Source organism: Galeopterus variegatus, unplaced genomic scaffold (genome assembly GCF_000696425.1).
Source record: "Galeopterus variegatus unplaced genomic scaffold, G_variegatus-3.0.2 Scaffold541, whole genome shotgun sequence".
Lineage (NCBI taxonomy): Eukaryota > Metazoa > Chordata > Mammalia > Dermoptera > Cynocephalidae > Galeopterus > Galeopterus variegatus.
Window position 1 is genome coordinate 445,974 of NW_007726652.1, and position 17,013 is coordinate 462,986.

The window sequence follows — 17,013 nt, forward strand, 5'->3', positions numbered from 1 at the left end:
AGTTGCAGCAATCCCATTTCAGTGACACTTGCTGGCCGTGTTGACTCACTTGCCATGACAGTAGAGACCAGACACCCTGTTAGGTGGTACAGAGCCATAAGCTCCTTAACACAAAAAATGGTAAAAGCACCAGATACATGAATTTTCTCTGCTCTTGCAGTCAGATTTATGGTAACCCATTTGTCAAATTAAAAACTGTTATTTAAAAAATGATTTTTATTTAATGGTGACCAACATTTTAGAGGGATCCTTTAAAAAGACCAACTTTTTATACCTGTCATTTCTTTTATCCCAGTCATAACTTGAAATGTTTTAACCTGATGCCTGTTCCCACCTTCTTCCTATAATGATTCCTTTGACCAGTCAAGTAATTTTCCAAGAAAGTGTTCTTGAGCATGAAGTTCAAGAACATAGAGACTCTTAGCTAGATGGCTTCTTTCTTTAGTAATTTTCTTTCTAGAGTTTGAACCTCTTCAGAAATACAATCTATGATACCTGCCTCTTCAGTTTTTTCCCTTAGTCACACTAAATCAGTTTTGAGGGAAAAAAAATAACTCTCCAAAATAAAAAATACACTGAACAAAGCAGCTTTTTTATTTACAATCAGTCTTGAGATAAAAAGGAGAGCACTTGCAAAGATGAAAAGATGACCTCCGGAGCAGATTTAGGTCTGCTGAAAGATGTGGAAAGCCAAATATAGCTGGACAGCTCCCTAATGACTTTCTATCTTAGGTGGCTCATTATTCCTTTTGAATTGAAAACCTAAGTCAAATTATCTACTCAAAATGCAGTAGAATATTATAGCTGACAGCAAGATTGCATCTTAATATCTTTGGTTACACCACTCAGGCGGGAGGAAGCAAGAAATGAAGATGACCAATAAGTCTCTGGACCAGGAATGGCTGCAAATAAGCCACTCACTCTATTCCTTCCACTTGGACTCACACCCAGCTCCCCCTGTCCTTTTTCATTCTAGGAGTCCATTTCTAACATTCCATCCTCTCACAAATGTTAGCTAATCCCCCAAGCAAAACTGACTTTTTAAAATCCCATGTCACCATTGTACTTTGTATCTCTATTACAGAATTATCACACAAAACTAACTATAAAATACTCATGAATGCGTCACTCCAAGAGGGATCACCTTTTATTTACCAGCATATCCCTGGCCTCTAAACAGAACTGGGCAAATGAGTATGGATTCAGTAAATGTTTATGGTAGATAAGAATGAGTAATAGCAATAGAACTGAGTAAGACTAGATAAAAAGCTAAAAGGTGAGAGAGAGAGATGGAAAGGCAGGGCTAGAGAACCCACCTGGTGATAGAGTGCCAAACACTGGAGTAAATAAAATAGGTAGATGGTGCCACTGTGGGGTAGCATGCTTAGCAAGGTTGATGCATAAGTTCCAAATAAAGCAATGGATAAGCTCTAAGATTTCTTAACTATTTTCAAATCCAATACCTACCTTCACCAAATTAAAACATACTCCACCCCCACAAAAAAGAACACCACAGTGCTAGAAACACAGTAAAATAAATGTGCAATGGCAGAGAGAATATTTTTATCTTTTAAAATTATTTAAAATGTTTCGTTCTTTGGAAAGCTTTAAAAAAATAATCAGCACATGAAACCATTGATTTGGGGGAAAAAAGATGCAATGATAGCAGTGGTAGCTTATATTATAAACTGATCTGAAATAGGCTATAAACTCACCAGCATGCAAGGAAAGCATTATATAAACACAATTATTTTAAAAGTTTTCTTTGTGATTTAAAAAATATAAAATGTAAATTATAATTTTAAAACAAAGTAGTGGCTGTAATTCTTTTGCTCATAGATACCAAAATCTATATATCTTTGTAATTAATCCTCATGTGGGGGGTCTTTACAAATCTCAGTGCATGGAAGTATTTTCCTTTGTCAGCAGCACTGGGAATACTGGGAGGACAAAGTGGGGCCGCAGAGTCTGCCTCTGAGTCAAACAGAGGTACAATGTTAATTCAAAAAGCAACACTGGGGTAGACTTCCTATTTACAGTACTTAAATATTATAAAATGAATTGGCAAGCTCTTCTAATAAATTACCCAAGTCACGATTTTGTCCTTTAAAGACATCATCCTATAAATAATTTCTGGATGCAATGTAAAAGAGCCACTTATATTAATCATTAAAAAGGGAAAAAAGGAAATATCTTAATTGGCACAAAACATGAAAAAGAAATTAAAAATTCATTAGGATATAGTTCTATATCCTAAATTCTACTGAAAAATTGAGGTTTCACTTCACAGATATATATTCTAACTGCATAGGAGCTGTCTTATTAATTTATTATTCTCATCTGTTCTCTGTCATTAAGTAATGTGTCACACTATAGTCCTCAGAAACAACAGCTTTTTTCATCCAAAAGAATGACATGAAGAATATGTTTGTGTATGGAAGTTACTTTCACCTTGAGGTAGAAACTTAAGTTACCTTTATAAACTCAAAACTGCCAAAATAAATTAACACCACATTTTAAAGGTTAATCAATTTGCCCCAAGACTCTGTCTGGGCAAAAAAACAGAGTCAGGGCCGGCCCGGGGGCGCACTGCTGTAGTGCGCCGCTTGGGAAGTGCGGTGGCGCTCCCGCCAAGGGTTCGGATCCCACATACAGACCGGCCGCTCACTGGCTGAGCGAGGTGCGGGTGCAACACCGAGGGTTGCGATCCCATTGCCGGTCCCGGCCCGGTACGGGCGCGACACTGAGGGTTGCGATCCGTTGCCGGTCACACAAAAAAAGACAAAAAAGGAAAAAAAAAACAGAGTCAGCAGTGGGGCACTATGAGGAGAGAAAAAGATGCTCCAGGTGGGGACTGGCAAGGACAAGACTCAGAGCTAGGAAAAACAGTCTTTCAGCATGGCCAGTATTCTGAGTGTGATAGAAGCCTTAGGAGAGACACAGTTAAGACTGTGAACAGCAGCCCTACTGACATTTTAGACAATTCAATTCCTTGTGGGCACCTGTCCTGTGCATTATAGGATGTTTAGCAGTATCCTTGGCCTCTGTCCAGTAAATGCCAGAAGCACCACCCTAGGTATGACAACCAAAGTGTCTCCAGACATTGCCACATATCTTCTGAGGGTGGGGGGATAATTTTGCCTCCAGTTGAGAACCAATGAGTTAAGGAATAAGCAAGAGCCAGCTCACAGAGAGGCTCATAAACCATTCCAAGGAATTTGGACCTTATTCTCAAGGGAAGAGGGAGCCACTAAAACAGTGTAAGTGATGTGATTAGATTTCATCCAACAAATGTTTACTAAACACCTACTATGTGTTAGGCACTGTTACAGGTACAGGATATAACCACGAACAGGATAAATGATGGGAGTGAACAGGCTACTTTATTTTAGATCACATGGTCTAGGGAAGCTTCTCTGAGAAGATGAAATAAACTGTGGTTGAAACTTTGGATGGCAACAAAGAGCCAGCTGTACAAGGACCTGGGGAAGGAGTTTCCTGGGCAGAGCTAGAATAAAGGCCCTAAGCAGGAATAAGCCTGGTGTGTTGAAACAAGAAGCCTGGCAGGGCTGGAGTGTGGTGGGGAGGGATGGCATGGGGTGAACTGTGGAGGTTCAAGCTGAGGTCAGGGAGGTAGGTGGGGCCACAACACATAAACCTTCAACAGGAAGCCAGTGAAGGGTTTTATAAAGGAGTGGCATGATCTGACTTACATTTTAAAATTTCTGGCTGCTACGTAGAGAAAAAATTCTAGGGAAAGTAATGGAGAGGCTGGGAGACTAGACAGGAAACTCTTTCAATACGCCATGCAAAAGATGAACAGAGGTGGAGAGAGGGAAAAGGAGTCAGGCCACGTTCAGCAATAGGGCTGACACACAGGACTTACTCATGGAGTAGATGGTGGGGAAGGGAGACGAGAGAATCTTGAGCATTCTCGCCTGGGTTTTTGGTTTGAACTGTGGGGGCTGGGATGATGATGGCATTTACTGAAAGGGAGAAGACTAAAGGAGAATCAAGTTGGGAGGGAGATGAAGAAATCAAAAGCTCTAGCTGGGACATGGGTCATCTGACACACCTGTGAGGCACACAGTGAAGATGTATAACATGCAGTTGAGAGGCAAGTCTGAAGGTCAGGGCTAGAGCTATATATTTTGATATGGTGAGATTGTGCAAATTGTTTTAAAATGCCAGGAACAGGATGAGAGAACCGAGGGACTGAAGACAGATGGAGAACACAACAAAACTGTAAGTATGAAGCCACTGGACACTGTAGCACTTAGAGGTCGGCCAGGGGAAGGGCCAGCAAAGGGGGCGGGCAAAAGCAGCCAGTGAGGTCAAAGGTGTCTCAAAAGTTAGGGGACAGTGTTTCCTGAAGGAGAGAATGTTCAATTGTCTCAAATGTTGTTGGAAGGTCAAATAACAGAGGATAAAGATAACACCTGCACCTGGCGACCTGGAAAACAGCAGTTCAGCTCAGTGCTGGGGCAAGAAGCTGGTCTGAGGACAGAAGGGAGGAAATGGAGACAGTGACCATAGACAACTCTTTAAGAAAATTTTTTTCTGTGAAGAGGAGTGGACAAACGGGCTGGTAGCTGGAGGAGAATAAGGAATACCAAGAGAGAGAATTCTTATAGGTGGGAGACACTAGAGCATGTTGGTACACACTGCAGCAGAGAGGGAAAAACTGACAATCAGCTAAGGCTGAGGATAATGACAGGAACAAGGTACTGGGGCAGATGTCAAGGGTGGGCTCTAATGTCCAAATGGCAGGGTGAGCCTTTGGTAACAGCATGGACATTTCATCCCTGGTAACAGGAAGAAAGGCAGAGTGTATGGTACAGATGCAGGTGAAGTCTGGGGAAAATGAAGCCAGAGCACTCTGGCAGTCGTGTGGAGAGGGGCTGCAGGGAGGCAAGGCAGGAGGCAGAGAGAAGAGAGCTGTATGACCATCTCAGGCCAAGAAGGTGCCCCCAACTATAGTGGCTATGGAGGTGCGAAGAAAGAAGACGTGATGACTGATTACATAATGGGGTGAGAAAGTGTGTGGTCATGAATGGAGTGGCTATGGAGGAAGAAAGAAGACGTGATGACTGATTACATAATGGGGTGAGAAAGTGTGTGGTCATGAATGGCAAGCTGGCTTTTCTCTCTGGGCAGCTCTGAGGATGATACTGCCATTCATGGGAAGAATGATCCAGGAGTAGGCTGCAGGTTGGGGGTAAATAATGGTTCAGTTGGGAACACACGTGATGCCTGCAGGACATCCAAGTATCAGTGTCCCATCACTGGGCCCGAGAGCCTAGAGCTCAGGGTGTGGATGAAGTCACTGGAGTGGCTGGAGAAAAGACAAGGGAAGTGAAGGAGAAAAGACCAGGGCAAAGGAAGGAACCTTAAGCATAATAACTGTGTGTAGAATACAGCAGCAGCATTTCAGAAGTAAATGGGACAGTCAGAAGCAACAAGCAAGAGCCAAACTAGGATGGAGAAAAATTATAAAAAGAATAAAAGAAGAACTATAAAAGCCCAGAATTTGTTAGAAGCAATAACTGATATATGAGTCATCGAGAAGAGTTAAATTATGCTCAACACAATTTATACCACATTAAAAAAGACTTCTTCCTGAAATTATTAGAAATATTTCAGTTAGGAAAATTCAGTTTGAGAGAACACTTCATTTTCTGATATACTGGTAAATGAATAATTATATATATAAATGTATCAACATATATTAATATAATATTGTTTCACAGAGTTTTAGATACTTGCAAGTGACTACCAATAATAGGTAGCTTTTAAAATGAAGCTTAAGGGGAAAGCATACATTATCAGGCCTTCAGTCCACAATGCTTTATTTAAAGAAATCTGCTTATGTGAGCCTAGTTTTCTAAGCTCAGTACAAGGAATAAGGACAATGAAAAAAGAAAACCCAAGTGAAATCAAAGATACCATTCCTCCTATAGAGTAAGGCTGGGAACATTCTTGAGAAGGCTAAGCCTGATTTGTGCCAAGCCTCTGAACAAGAAGGCTTTTATGACAAAGCTTATCTTTCCTTATTACTTCTTGCACATTCCCGTTTTATAAAATGCTTGGGGCCCTATTTACTTATAAAAAGAAACCTGTGGATTTTTAAAGAGGTATTTTGTAAATAGGCCCAAACAGCTGACTCCTCCCACTTTGACTAAAAAAAAAAAAAAAAAAAAACCATGGGTCATTCTCTCTCATTTTAAACTGAGCAAGTCCCTGTGATTCGGTCTCTCTGTCACCAAATTGTCCCTCCACATTTACATCAAGTGCCTCTGCCCATCATGATGTTAAGCCCAGTAGAGCTGCAATGGAATTGGAAATCAGGGTTATAGAGATGTTCTTGTTACCTCAGACTTGAACTTAATAACTGATGCACAGTGATGCATCCAATTCATTTCAGTATGATTCCAGGAAAATATTCCTCAGTCCTTAAGCTGTTTGAAAGCCCAAGAGCTTGACAGATGGAACTACCTTTGCAAGATCATGATGACTGTGTTCTGGGAGTTCTAGTAAGTACTATCAAGAAGAGGAAATGAGGCCAAGTATGTTGACTTATGGTAATCAGAATAACAAATTACAGCTTGCTTCCCGGGGCAGAAGCTAGTAGAGCTCTTTGGAAGTAATGAAATTAGATTAGGCCAGGACACAGAAGGGAAATGTTTCAGCTGCTTTTCAGACTTCCCCTGCAGATCACTCAGAAGTGGCTACCATTAAACAAGTTGCCAGGAGACTTGGATTTGTTTTTAATCATTGATCTAATCCAATGAAAAGTATATGGCATGTAAGGTTTATTTCCCTTCTTAGATATCTTCAAAGTTAAAAACTTCTAAGTTTTTCCATAGTTTTACTTACATGTGGGGTTCGAGCAGTCACTCTACAATACTCCTTCATTTGAAATGAATAAATAATAATAGTGCAGGAATATACTAATAAGAGATATATTGGAATATTGGTAAAACAAATTGGTAAAAAGTCAAAAGAAAGAAACTTGACTGTAATTAGCAAAAGCCTTCAGGCTGGTCATGAGGTTACTAAGAAATGAGACTAACTATTAACATAAAAGTTATACCTAGCAGAAGCTACAAAAAAGAAAAGTGGAGAAAATAAATTTTATTAGAGTGCATCTGATATTGTCCTAGAGAAAAGATATTACTACCCTTAAAAGGCTTTCTCTTAGAATAGGAAAGTCAAATACCTAGTTTTAGAGAAATATTTAAAATATATCTGTTTTATTTACATGTTTTACTGTTTGTGTTTTAAAGAAAAGGAGGCCTGGGCTCTTGAGAAAGCAGCAACCTCTATCAGCAGATGAGAAGGTAAGTCTGGGGCCTGGAGAGGCTTGCAAGAATCCACCACAAATTATTTCCATAAAAGCCTTTATAGGAGGAGAGATGCAGTAAAAAAAGATAATTTTCTAACTATCAGATTGGCAAAAATTTCAGAGTAATAGAAGCCACTAATGGCAAGGGTGCTAGGAAGCTTGTATGCATTGCTGATCTCTTCTAAACTATATAAACTTTTTTGGGGGGGGCCACTTAGCAACACATATCAAAAATATTTTTAAAATGCACTTTGACTCAACAATAACATCTTCTTTGGGGGGGGCCACTTAGCAACACATATCAAAAATATTTTTAAAATGCACTTTGACTCAACAATAACATCTTCTGTCTTTAGGACAAATTTCTCGGTCAAGAAAAGTGCAATAAGATGTATGCATACAGGTTCACTATGATGTTTAACAGTGAAAAATTACAATCTAAATGCCATTGGCAGGAGACTGATTAAGTAGATTATAATATACAATAGAATACCATGTAGTTATTAAAAGTGATGGAGATTTATATACTCTGCTTGGAAAGATGTTCCTGTGACTGTTCAGTGAAAAAAGATTCCAGAGTAGCATGTACAGCATTTCTATACAATTATGTGAATGTGCCTTCAGAAGGAGGTCTGAAAGGATTTCCTAACATAATTAGTGATTACACCTCAGTGGGATTTCTGGTGATTTTTGTTTCCTTTTCTATACTTTTCTACTTATTTTTGTAAACAACGAATACATATTTTTACAAAAAAACTAACCTGCCTTTTTTTCTTTTTTAAAAAAAGGTCCTAAATATATTTTTCTTTAAAAATAAACACCAATATATGTAAATAAAGACAAATACCTCTTTATCCCATGGTAAAAGGGTAAATAACAAATCAAAAACTTCCATATATACATTAATTTTAAAATTTAAATCTCCAGACAATTTAAAATATTTCATAATAAGAACATTTTCATTCTTGGTTTTTATTATGATTGAGATTTTAGCTCCTATGAAGGCAACAGCTGTAAATTATCTATAAATTCTTACTACATCAGGCATCATGAGTACATTCTATACAAGCCACAGTAAAGGGTAGCAGTGGTGATCCTGCTAGTCAGTACCTTGATATGACAACCTCCTCACAGACAAAAGTAGATCACGGTCCACAGGCATAGCGCATGCTCCCTTCTATAAAGTTCCAATCATATTAGCCAGGAATTGTTTAGACACCTAATGTTTCTCCTTCTAAGGGGAGAAAACAAGACAAGGTAGTCTAGCTGTAAATAAGCTAAACCTCTTCAGAAATCCTTCATGTATCAATATCTACCTGGTAAGTAATAAAAGGTAAAAAGGTTAAAAAGTCATTGCTCTTGAGTAACTGTCAATGGCATGGTTTCTTCTTTTCCTTCAATAATTAGGAAATTAACAGTACCACTAGAGTTCCTTAGAGCATTCATATCAACTACTCTCTGAACTTAAACTATCTGCTGTGATATAACAATCTAACCATACTGCCCCAGCGTGCACTCACCCGGCCTCAACAGTCAAGTCTGCCAGGATCATGTGCACATCTGATTTAGGGGACCATTAACCCACAGGAAGTGTTCATCTTTTTTTTCTTAATTAAGTTACTGTGATAAAATTAATGCTACCTCAATCATAATCAAATGATAAAATACCATAATGCAAAGTAGTTGATGAACCAGTACTCAGCAATCAGGCTGTGCTTACTGGCCCAAAGTCTGGTCAAGGGAGCAGGGTGGATGTTGAACTTGAATTAATTTCTACCCAAAAGCAGGGAGGGTCCCATCTTAAATCCTGGGCAAACTTAATCTGCTTTTGTCAGCTAACACCATAGCCTGCACTAGCTTTCCTTCTCTGGAACCTCTGGTTAAATGCTATGCTGTTGTGTAAAATATGGGTGTATATTTATATTCAATGTATTTTATATGTTCTACGTGAAGTGAAATTCCACAATTATGAATAAACAAAAAGTAAAACCAAAATATTTTTAAGAAACTGAAGCGTTTCGCTTTAAGCATTTTTAACATGTTCCCTTTTAGGCCAGCAGATGTAGCTGTGAATTAAAATAGGAAGTATAAGCACTTTCATCCAGCTGCTAGAGGTCAGCCATTAGATGGCACCCTTCTTTTTTTGGAACTGGGCTTATATCAAAGATTTAATAAAATTCAAGGTAGCTACCAACAATTATTTGACCTTGGAGTTGATTTTGATTTACCTGCACTTACCTAGAATAATTATCTCAACTATTTACTGAGTACATAGACTAGGACATTTCTGTTCAACATTTTCTGACTAAGACTGTTTTCCTTAGTCATAGAAAGATGTTATTTCCCAATAAGAGGCAGTACATAGTGATAAAAATTCATCATTGGATTCAGGGCAACCTCATAATTATCATCAAAACTCTCTTAAATGCAGAGCTGAAGTATATTGCTCTCCTCAAGCCTCAGAGCAGGGTCATATCATAAGAATTTGCTTTGAAAGTCAACAGGTCAAGATTTAGATGATACCAGTCTACTGAGAAGCCTTGTCTTAGACCAGTGCTTGGCACAGGGTAGGCCCACAAATGACTTTTGAGTGAACAAATCAACAAATTAATAAGCACTACTGCCTTTAAAAGATGTGCGCCTGAAAAGGTCTCAGTGGGTTCATTTTTCTATGAGACTTAGATGTGGAGATCAAACTGATACGCCTAATAACCTATGTACAGGGAGAAAGTGTATCTGCATTTCCTCTTTTTAGTTAGACATGAAGATGAATATAAAAGGATTCTATATATTCTTATATTCAGTAGTGCCAATCAGAAAATACTTTTTCCTCCCTAAGGTATTTTATTTAGGCAATAATCCTCTTGTTAGTGCCATAAAACAAAGATCATATTCTAGGAACTAAAATAGCACTGTCAAGCCCATAAAGCCCAAATTCTCAAGTATATCATTTAATTTAAATAACCTAATTTTGTTGGTCTGTGAAAATTTGGATTGATTCATTCTTGACTCTTCCAGAGACTACTCATATTTTCAAAAACCTTAAACTTTCAGTACTCATTTTATGACCTACATTACTAAACACTGGAAACAATACCTATCAATTCTATGCAGTCAGTATAAAGTGCTAAGACTGTCATTTTTACAGAAACTAGAAGCTTCATAACTTTATTACTAAGTATTTGCATGCCTCCCAAGTAGTTTCATATGTAGTCAAGGAAGTTTTATAAATTCCTAGGCAGTTATTCTTTATTTTCAGTACAAAATAATAAAATCTTGAACAGTTTTTAAGAAAGTAGTATTACTGGTAAAATAATACATATTTAAGAAACATGTGGGAAAGTAAAATAAAAAATTCACTCAAATGCCCACGATTCATTTACATATTTCTACCAGACATTTTTCCTCCCAGTTTATTTTGTTTTCAAATAACTGCTCACATATCCAGATATGAATCCTGCTTTTTAATTAATTACTATATCCTAAGCATTTTTCTACTAAAGATGATAGCTTCAAAGGTGGTCTTCTCTTTTATAGGAAAAGAACGGCCAGTGCTAAACTAGACTGACATTAATTATTAATGTTGGGAAATGAGGCCCACATTGAAGATATCCAGAAAACCTTGCCACGTTATCAAGAACTGTGTGAACTGGGTCACAACCAAAACCAAATTCATTACCTCCTTCCTCTCAGCCTGGCCCCTTCCACATACTCCTTTATTTCGCATTTTAGCAAAAGGAGGTAAAGTTGGAAAAAACCTAGGTTCTGAAGACTCAGACCTGGGTTCAAATCTTGACTCTGCCAATTACAAGCTATGTGATCTTAGGCAAGTGACTCAACCTCTTTGAGTCCTACTTTCCTCATTTATAAAATGGGGGATATAAGTATCTACTATATAGTTACTAGGAAGATTAAGTAATCTGCTACATGTAAAATGTCTGTTATAATGGCTGAAATGGAAGAAGAGATTTTATATGGGTCAAAGGCAGAATTGAGATAACAGCAAAAATCATCAAAAATCTTCAGTCACAGGTTTTCAGTCTTTTCCAAATACCATTTATTGATACAAATGATGACCAGCGAGCAAAGTTACTTTAAAAATAAGGTTAGTCAGACTAGGAGAAAAGTACCATCATTTGTTTATCAGTGTATTTTGAGTGAAAAGTACAATAATGCCTATGTTAGTTATTAAGCTAAATGTGAAACACTTAATAATGCCTATGAGGCTGCTCCAGCAATTCCCCCCACTTGCCTCAGTTCCTCCCTCTCTGATGAACTTCCAGCAGCACACACATGCTGTTAACTCTCCCAACTTAAACACACACACACACACACACACAAAAAAAACAACAAAAACAACTCTTGACCCTACTCCTACTTCTAGCTATGGCCCTATATCTTTCCTTCACTTTACAGCAAAACTCCCAAAAAAAACAACTCCTGACCCTACTCCTACTTCTAGCTATGGCCCTATATCTTTCCTTCACTTTACAGCAAAACTCAAGAAGTGTCTGTACATACTGAATCCGCTCCACTTAGACTTTACCCCACCATTTCACCAATGACCACCACAGTGTTAACCTCAGTGCATTAGCAGTCCTCATCTTACGTAACTTATCACCGGAATACAACTCAGTCAATTGCTTCTCCTGGAAATGTTTTCGTCACTTGATGTCCAAGTCACCGTTCTAGTTTTACCTACCTCTCTGGCAGGGAAATCTCTTTTGCTACTTTTTCCTTATTCCCCAACCTCTAAACCTTAGCAGTGCCCAAGAACTCCTTCCTCAGATGCTTCTCTTTTCTTACTACCCTCACTGCCATGGTGAGCTCATCTGATCTCATGGCTTTAAATAGGAGAGGTCTTCAAAAAGTTCACAGAAAGATTCATATTATCTTTCAATTCTATTTGTCCATGAATTCTTTGAAGTACCCTAGTACTACCCATATACTAATGAATCTCAAATTTATACCTTCACCTTATACCTCTCCCCTGAATTCTGAACTTCTGTATCTAACTGCTTACTTGACTTTCCACTTGGCTGTCTAACATACCTGAAACTCAAAAATGCTACACTGAGCTCCTGATATTATTCTCCAACACCTGACCTGTTCCTTTCATACTGGTCCCCATCTGTTTTCCAGTTGCTCAGGCCAAAAGTCTTAGAGACATCTTTGACTTCACTTTTTCTCTCACACTCCACATCCAATCTATAACAAATCCTTGTGGACTCTACCTCGGAAATGTATCCAGAACCTCTCTTCATCAACTCCACCACTGCTTCTTATTTCATTTACTAAAGCCCTTCTCTTGTTTAGAATAATTCCCACCTGTCATGAAAAGCCTGGTCCACAGAACTTTCTATCAGCTGTTTAAAAAAAAAAAAAGCCAATGTTTCTTAATGTATAGCTTTTTAACTTGGTGTATAAATTTTATATATATACACACACACACATACATACATACATACATGCATATACAAGCTTTTAAAATTTTTTCCAATAATGTGTAAACACATTTGTAATTTAAATAATTTTAAAATGCTTTAACTATTTTACAAGGACATTTATATATATGGATGTCAAACAGCGTAGAAAGTTGTTCCACATTACTAGTTTTATTGAACAAGTAGCTAACATCAATTTATATAGAATATCAGCTATAAATTTGTCATTTGCCATTACTGAATTACATTTGAAGTTTCATCACCTTTGAAAGTTTAAATTAGTTATTTATGATTTATTAGCAATGGGAAGTTGCCTAGTTATTTAATAAGAATTTCATCACATTCTCTGTCATCATTTCTTAAGGCAATGACTGGACTATATGTAAATTTGAAAACCAGGAAAATTTAGACCACAGAAAGTACAATAAACATCCAGATACCAATTACAAGACTGCAGTTACTTACACTGTGAACTCCTAAAGCTTTCCAGACTGCGAAGCTGATCACACCAACACCACACCATGCATAAAGTGAGCCCCAGCCCAGAGCTCGCAAGGCAAGGCAAGACCCACTCTCCGGTAAGGCAGCCGTGGCCATACTTCCCTGAAATGAAGATAGAAAGGTGTGAGTAAAAATAATCAGGTCAGAAAGATAAATACCCTGGGAGTGCTTGAAATTAATTACTCTCTGTGTAAGCAATACATTTGGAAGCCAGATTAACCCAAGGTCAAAAACCAGCTTTGCTGCTTAATAATTGCGTGATTTCTCTGACTGACAAATACTTAAGTATGCAAGGCACTGTGCCTGTTAATTCTTCCAGCAAATCCCTAGAACATTCTGTCAAGATTTCTCTATCCCCCATTCATTGGCATGTTCATCAGAATGACATTAAAATAATTAGCTAATCTGATAAGAGATAGCAATTTTATGACATCCTGTCTTCCATCTAGAAATAAATTTCCATTTACTAAAGTGCTCTTTTTTAGAATAATTTTTCTTATATTGCTCAAACTATTTCTTAATACCAGTTTTTCTTCTGCATCTACGGTATGTGACTGTGAATGCTGTCCAAGGCACACAGAAAGCCTCTGCTTTGCTTCTCTGCATCCCCACACCTAGCACCATGCTGAGAGCTAGCAGGTACTCAGGATTTGCTGACTTACATTTTTTGTAGATATACCTTAGACCCAATCAAATCATGGAAAGACTTCTTTAGACATTTTCCATGATAAAAACAATATCCTCTATCTTACCCCTTTTCCCATATTGCTATAATTTCAGAGTGGTTCCCTAGATACCACAGAGCTCACATAGATGCACTGACTTTTAATTGGCCTGAGTTTTCATCCATAAGCAGTAACATTACCAAATATTATTAAACCTGAGTCAGTTTAAATGCTTTGGCCTACTCGGGAGAGTGCGGTGCTGATAAATGCTTTGGCCTAAATTTTATTTTAAAGTCTACATAAACCCACATTTGTTTTACTAAATCAAATAAAAAAGATAATTATGTATAAAAATATTCACAATAAAATCTTATTTCTGCTTAACTAAGATGTTTTTAAAAAATAGGTACATGTCATATTTGTGTAATATCAGTCTCATATACTGTGAGATGAAATATTAGTTATTGTTTACATGCTTCCAAAAATGAATTTTAGTGGAAACGATGTTAAAAATTGATCTGCCTTATTAAGTAGTAAAAAGTCTAGTCATAAGCTTTATCTCAAGCTTTTTCCTCTGGGGGAGAATGTCACATGACATTCATACACCCTGTTGAAAATTTTCAAAATGAATGTTGGTTGATTTGCTGCAGGAAAAGACTGACTTGCTAAAAAATAATGTTGCTTTAAAAGATCCTTAGATACAGCTACACATGCCAGCCACATATATATATATATATACACACACACATATGTATATAAAAAGTAAAAGCTGTATTTTTTCTCACTGCCATGTTTTTTAAAAATTTCAGTTAAAATTAAGGCATCTGTATATGGAAGTTAAATTTAACAAATCACACTGCACACACACACATATGTATATAAAAAGTAAAAGCTGTATTTTTTCTCACTGCCATGTTTTTTTAAAATTTCAGTTAAAATTAAGGCATCTGTATATGGAAGTTAAATTTAACAAATCACACTGCAGTTATGCTACTTGGTATCTCCCAGATAAAACAAAAAATTATTTTCTATATCTCCTGTAAATTAAAAAACAAATAAATAAAAACAAAAAAATTTTTTAAAACTAAAAAAAATATAATACCTCTTGAGCCTGAAGACATGGGTGCCCCTTATCTTCTAATACTTACCAGGACCCTTTGAGAAAGAAGGTGACAAGAATTGATCCATTATTCACATATGTAGGAACTATTATGACCAAATTGTTCAGTTTGTCAGAAGGCTGACTGCATACTTACAAATAAGATTCATATTTTAAGCTTTTTTTGTTTAATCCTGGGATGAATTTTATGTAAATCAAATGGATTTTTAAAAAGAATGTTCTAGTTATTTCCCCTATATAGCATTCTTATCTTATATAATATTTTGATGTGTTTACATTACAGAAATAGCTAGCTGTGTTTTTATAATATATGAAATATATATTTTTAAAAGATTTATTTTTATAATTTCTTAGAAATGTGACTATATCAGAAAGATAAAGGACAACTTGCCCTTTTTATCTACTTATTACATAAATGGGTCTTGCATAACTCAGCTATTTGATAAATTTTTTGCTATGCCATAATATTAGATATGCAGGGACACCAAATTATTTTAGATAAGTAAACTTCATATGTGTGCATATATATATATTAATTCCATATTTTCTTCAATTGTTTTAACCAAGTAGACATATAATATGCACACTCTTTTCACCTCATTTAGTCTCAAAATTTTATGAGACTGATTTTATACAAATTTGAAATGTACCAGTTAAAAAAAAATCTTCACCTTTTTTAATAGATCAAAGAAGCTTAAGAGTAGATTATGAGTACGTGGCCACCCTAGCTTGCACCTTATTCTTTCTGCTTATTCAAGAAATTGCAAAGAAAAATGAATGTTCATTCAGCACTTAACCTACTGCTTTTCAACTTCCAGTTTTTTAGCATGAGACTCAGCTAAGATAATGAAAATAAGACAGTAAGGGGATGATTATCCTCCTGAAATAAACGCGGTATACAATCCCCATCTGAAAAATTGATCATTTTAATGTCCTTTTGGGTTGCAATTTGAATCTGTATTATATTCCCAAGCTAGTGGACAGAAGTCTATTTAAATAGCAAAACTGCTAAAAATAGTATCATTTATTCCCCAGAAGTAACCAAATATTGAGGGTACCATGTTGGGCAAATTGCTTAATCCATCCGGGCTTCAGCTTCCTGCTCTTTAATGGGGACAACACAGTAACAGTGCCTCACAGGGCTGTGATGGAGGTTAAATGAGTAAAGCCCTGAAAAGAGCAGCTAGCAAATGGTAAGCACTCAAATGTTAGATATTATTAATAATGTTAAAGAAGACCTCTAGGCAGTGACTTCGAAGTGCACTCCCTAAGTGATAGATTAAACTGGTCCTTGCTCAGTATAAACTCATTAACTGTGTGCTCTAAAACCTCTGAGTTCTTCTACAAACCGTTTTATCTCTAAAACGGTCTGTGTGTTAATGCTCTAATTCAAATGTTTTCCCAGAGGGAGGTAGAACCTTACATAACATATCTAGAACAGTGGTTCTCAAACTTTCCTGTTTCAGGATCCCTTTACACTTGGACTCCAAAGGTTTTCAATTATATGGGTTATATTTATCAATATTTAATGTACTAGAAATTAAAACTAAGAAATTCTTAAATTTTATTCACTAATTCATGTTAAAACAGTAGATCCATTATAGATTAATATAAACCTATCTTATGAAAAATAACTATTTTCCAAAACAAATTAGTGCAAAGAGAGGCAATGTTTTATTAATCTTTTAAATGTCTAGCTTAATAAAAAACAGCTGGATTTCCATATTTGCTTCTGTATTCAATCTGTTGCAAAATGTTTTCTCGGTTGAACTATATGAATAAGATCCGGCCTCATACAGATATGTCGTTGGAAAAGAGAGGAATATTTTAATAGTTTTCCTTCTCTGATAATATATGAAAACTCAGCAAGCAGCTTGTTTGTTTGTTTTTGGCAGCTGGCCAGTACAGGGGACCAAGCCCTTGACCGTGGTGTTACAA

At 36.8% G+C, this 17,013-nt stretch overlaps 1 protein-coding gene across 1 annotated transcript in view; it reads right to left on the bottom strand.

The window, feature by feature from the left end:
- TMEM242 (transmembrane protein 242) overlaps positions 1–17,013 on the bottom strand; it is a 35,737-nt gene that overhangs the window by 14,751 nt on the left and 3,973 nt on the right. The window contains exon 3 of the mRNA XM_008569899.1: positions 13,255–13,392. Coding sequence (XP_008568121.1) covers positions 13,255–13,392 — 138 coding nt within the window. The remainder of the gene's footprint in view (positions 1–13,254; positions 13,393–17,013) is intronic.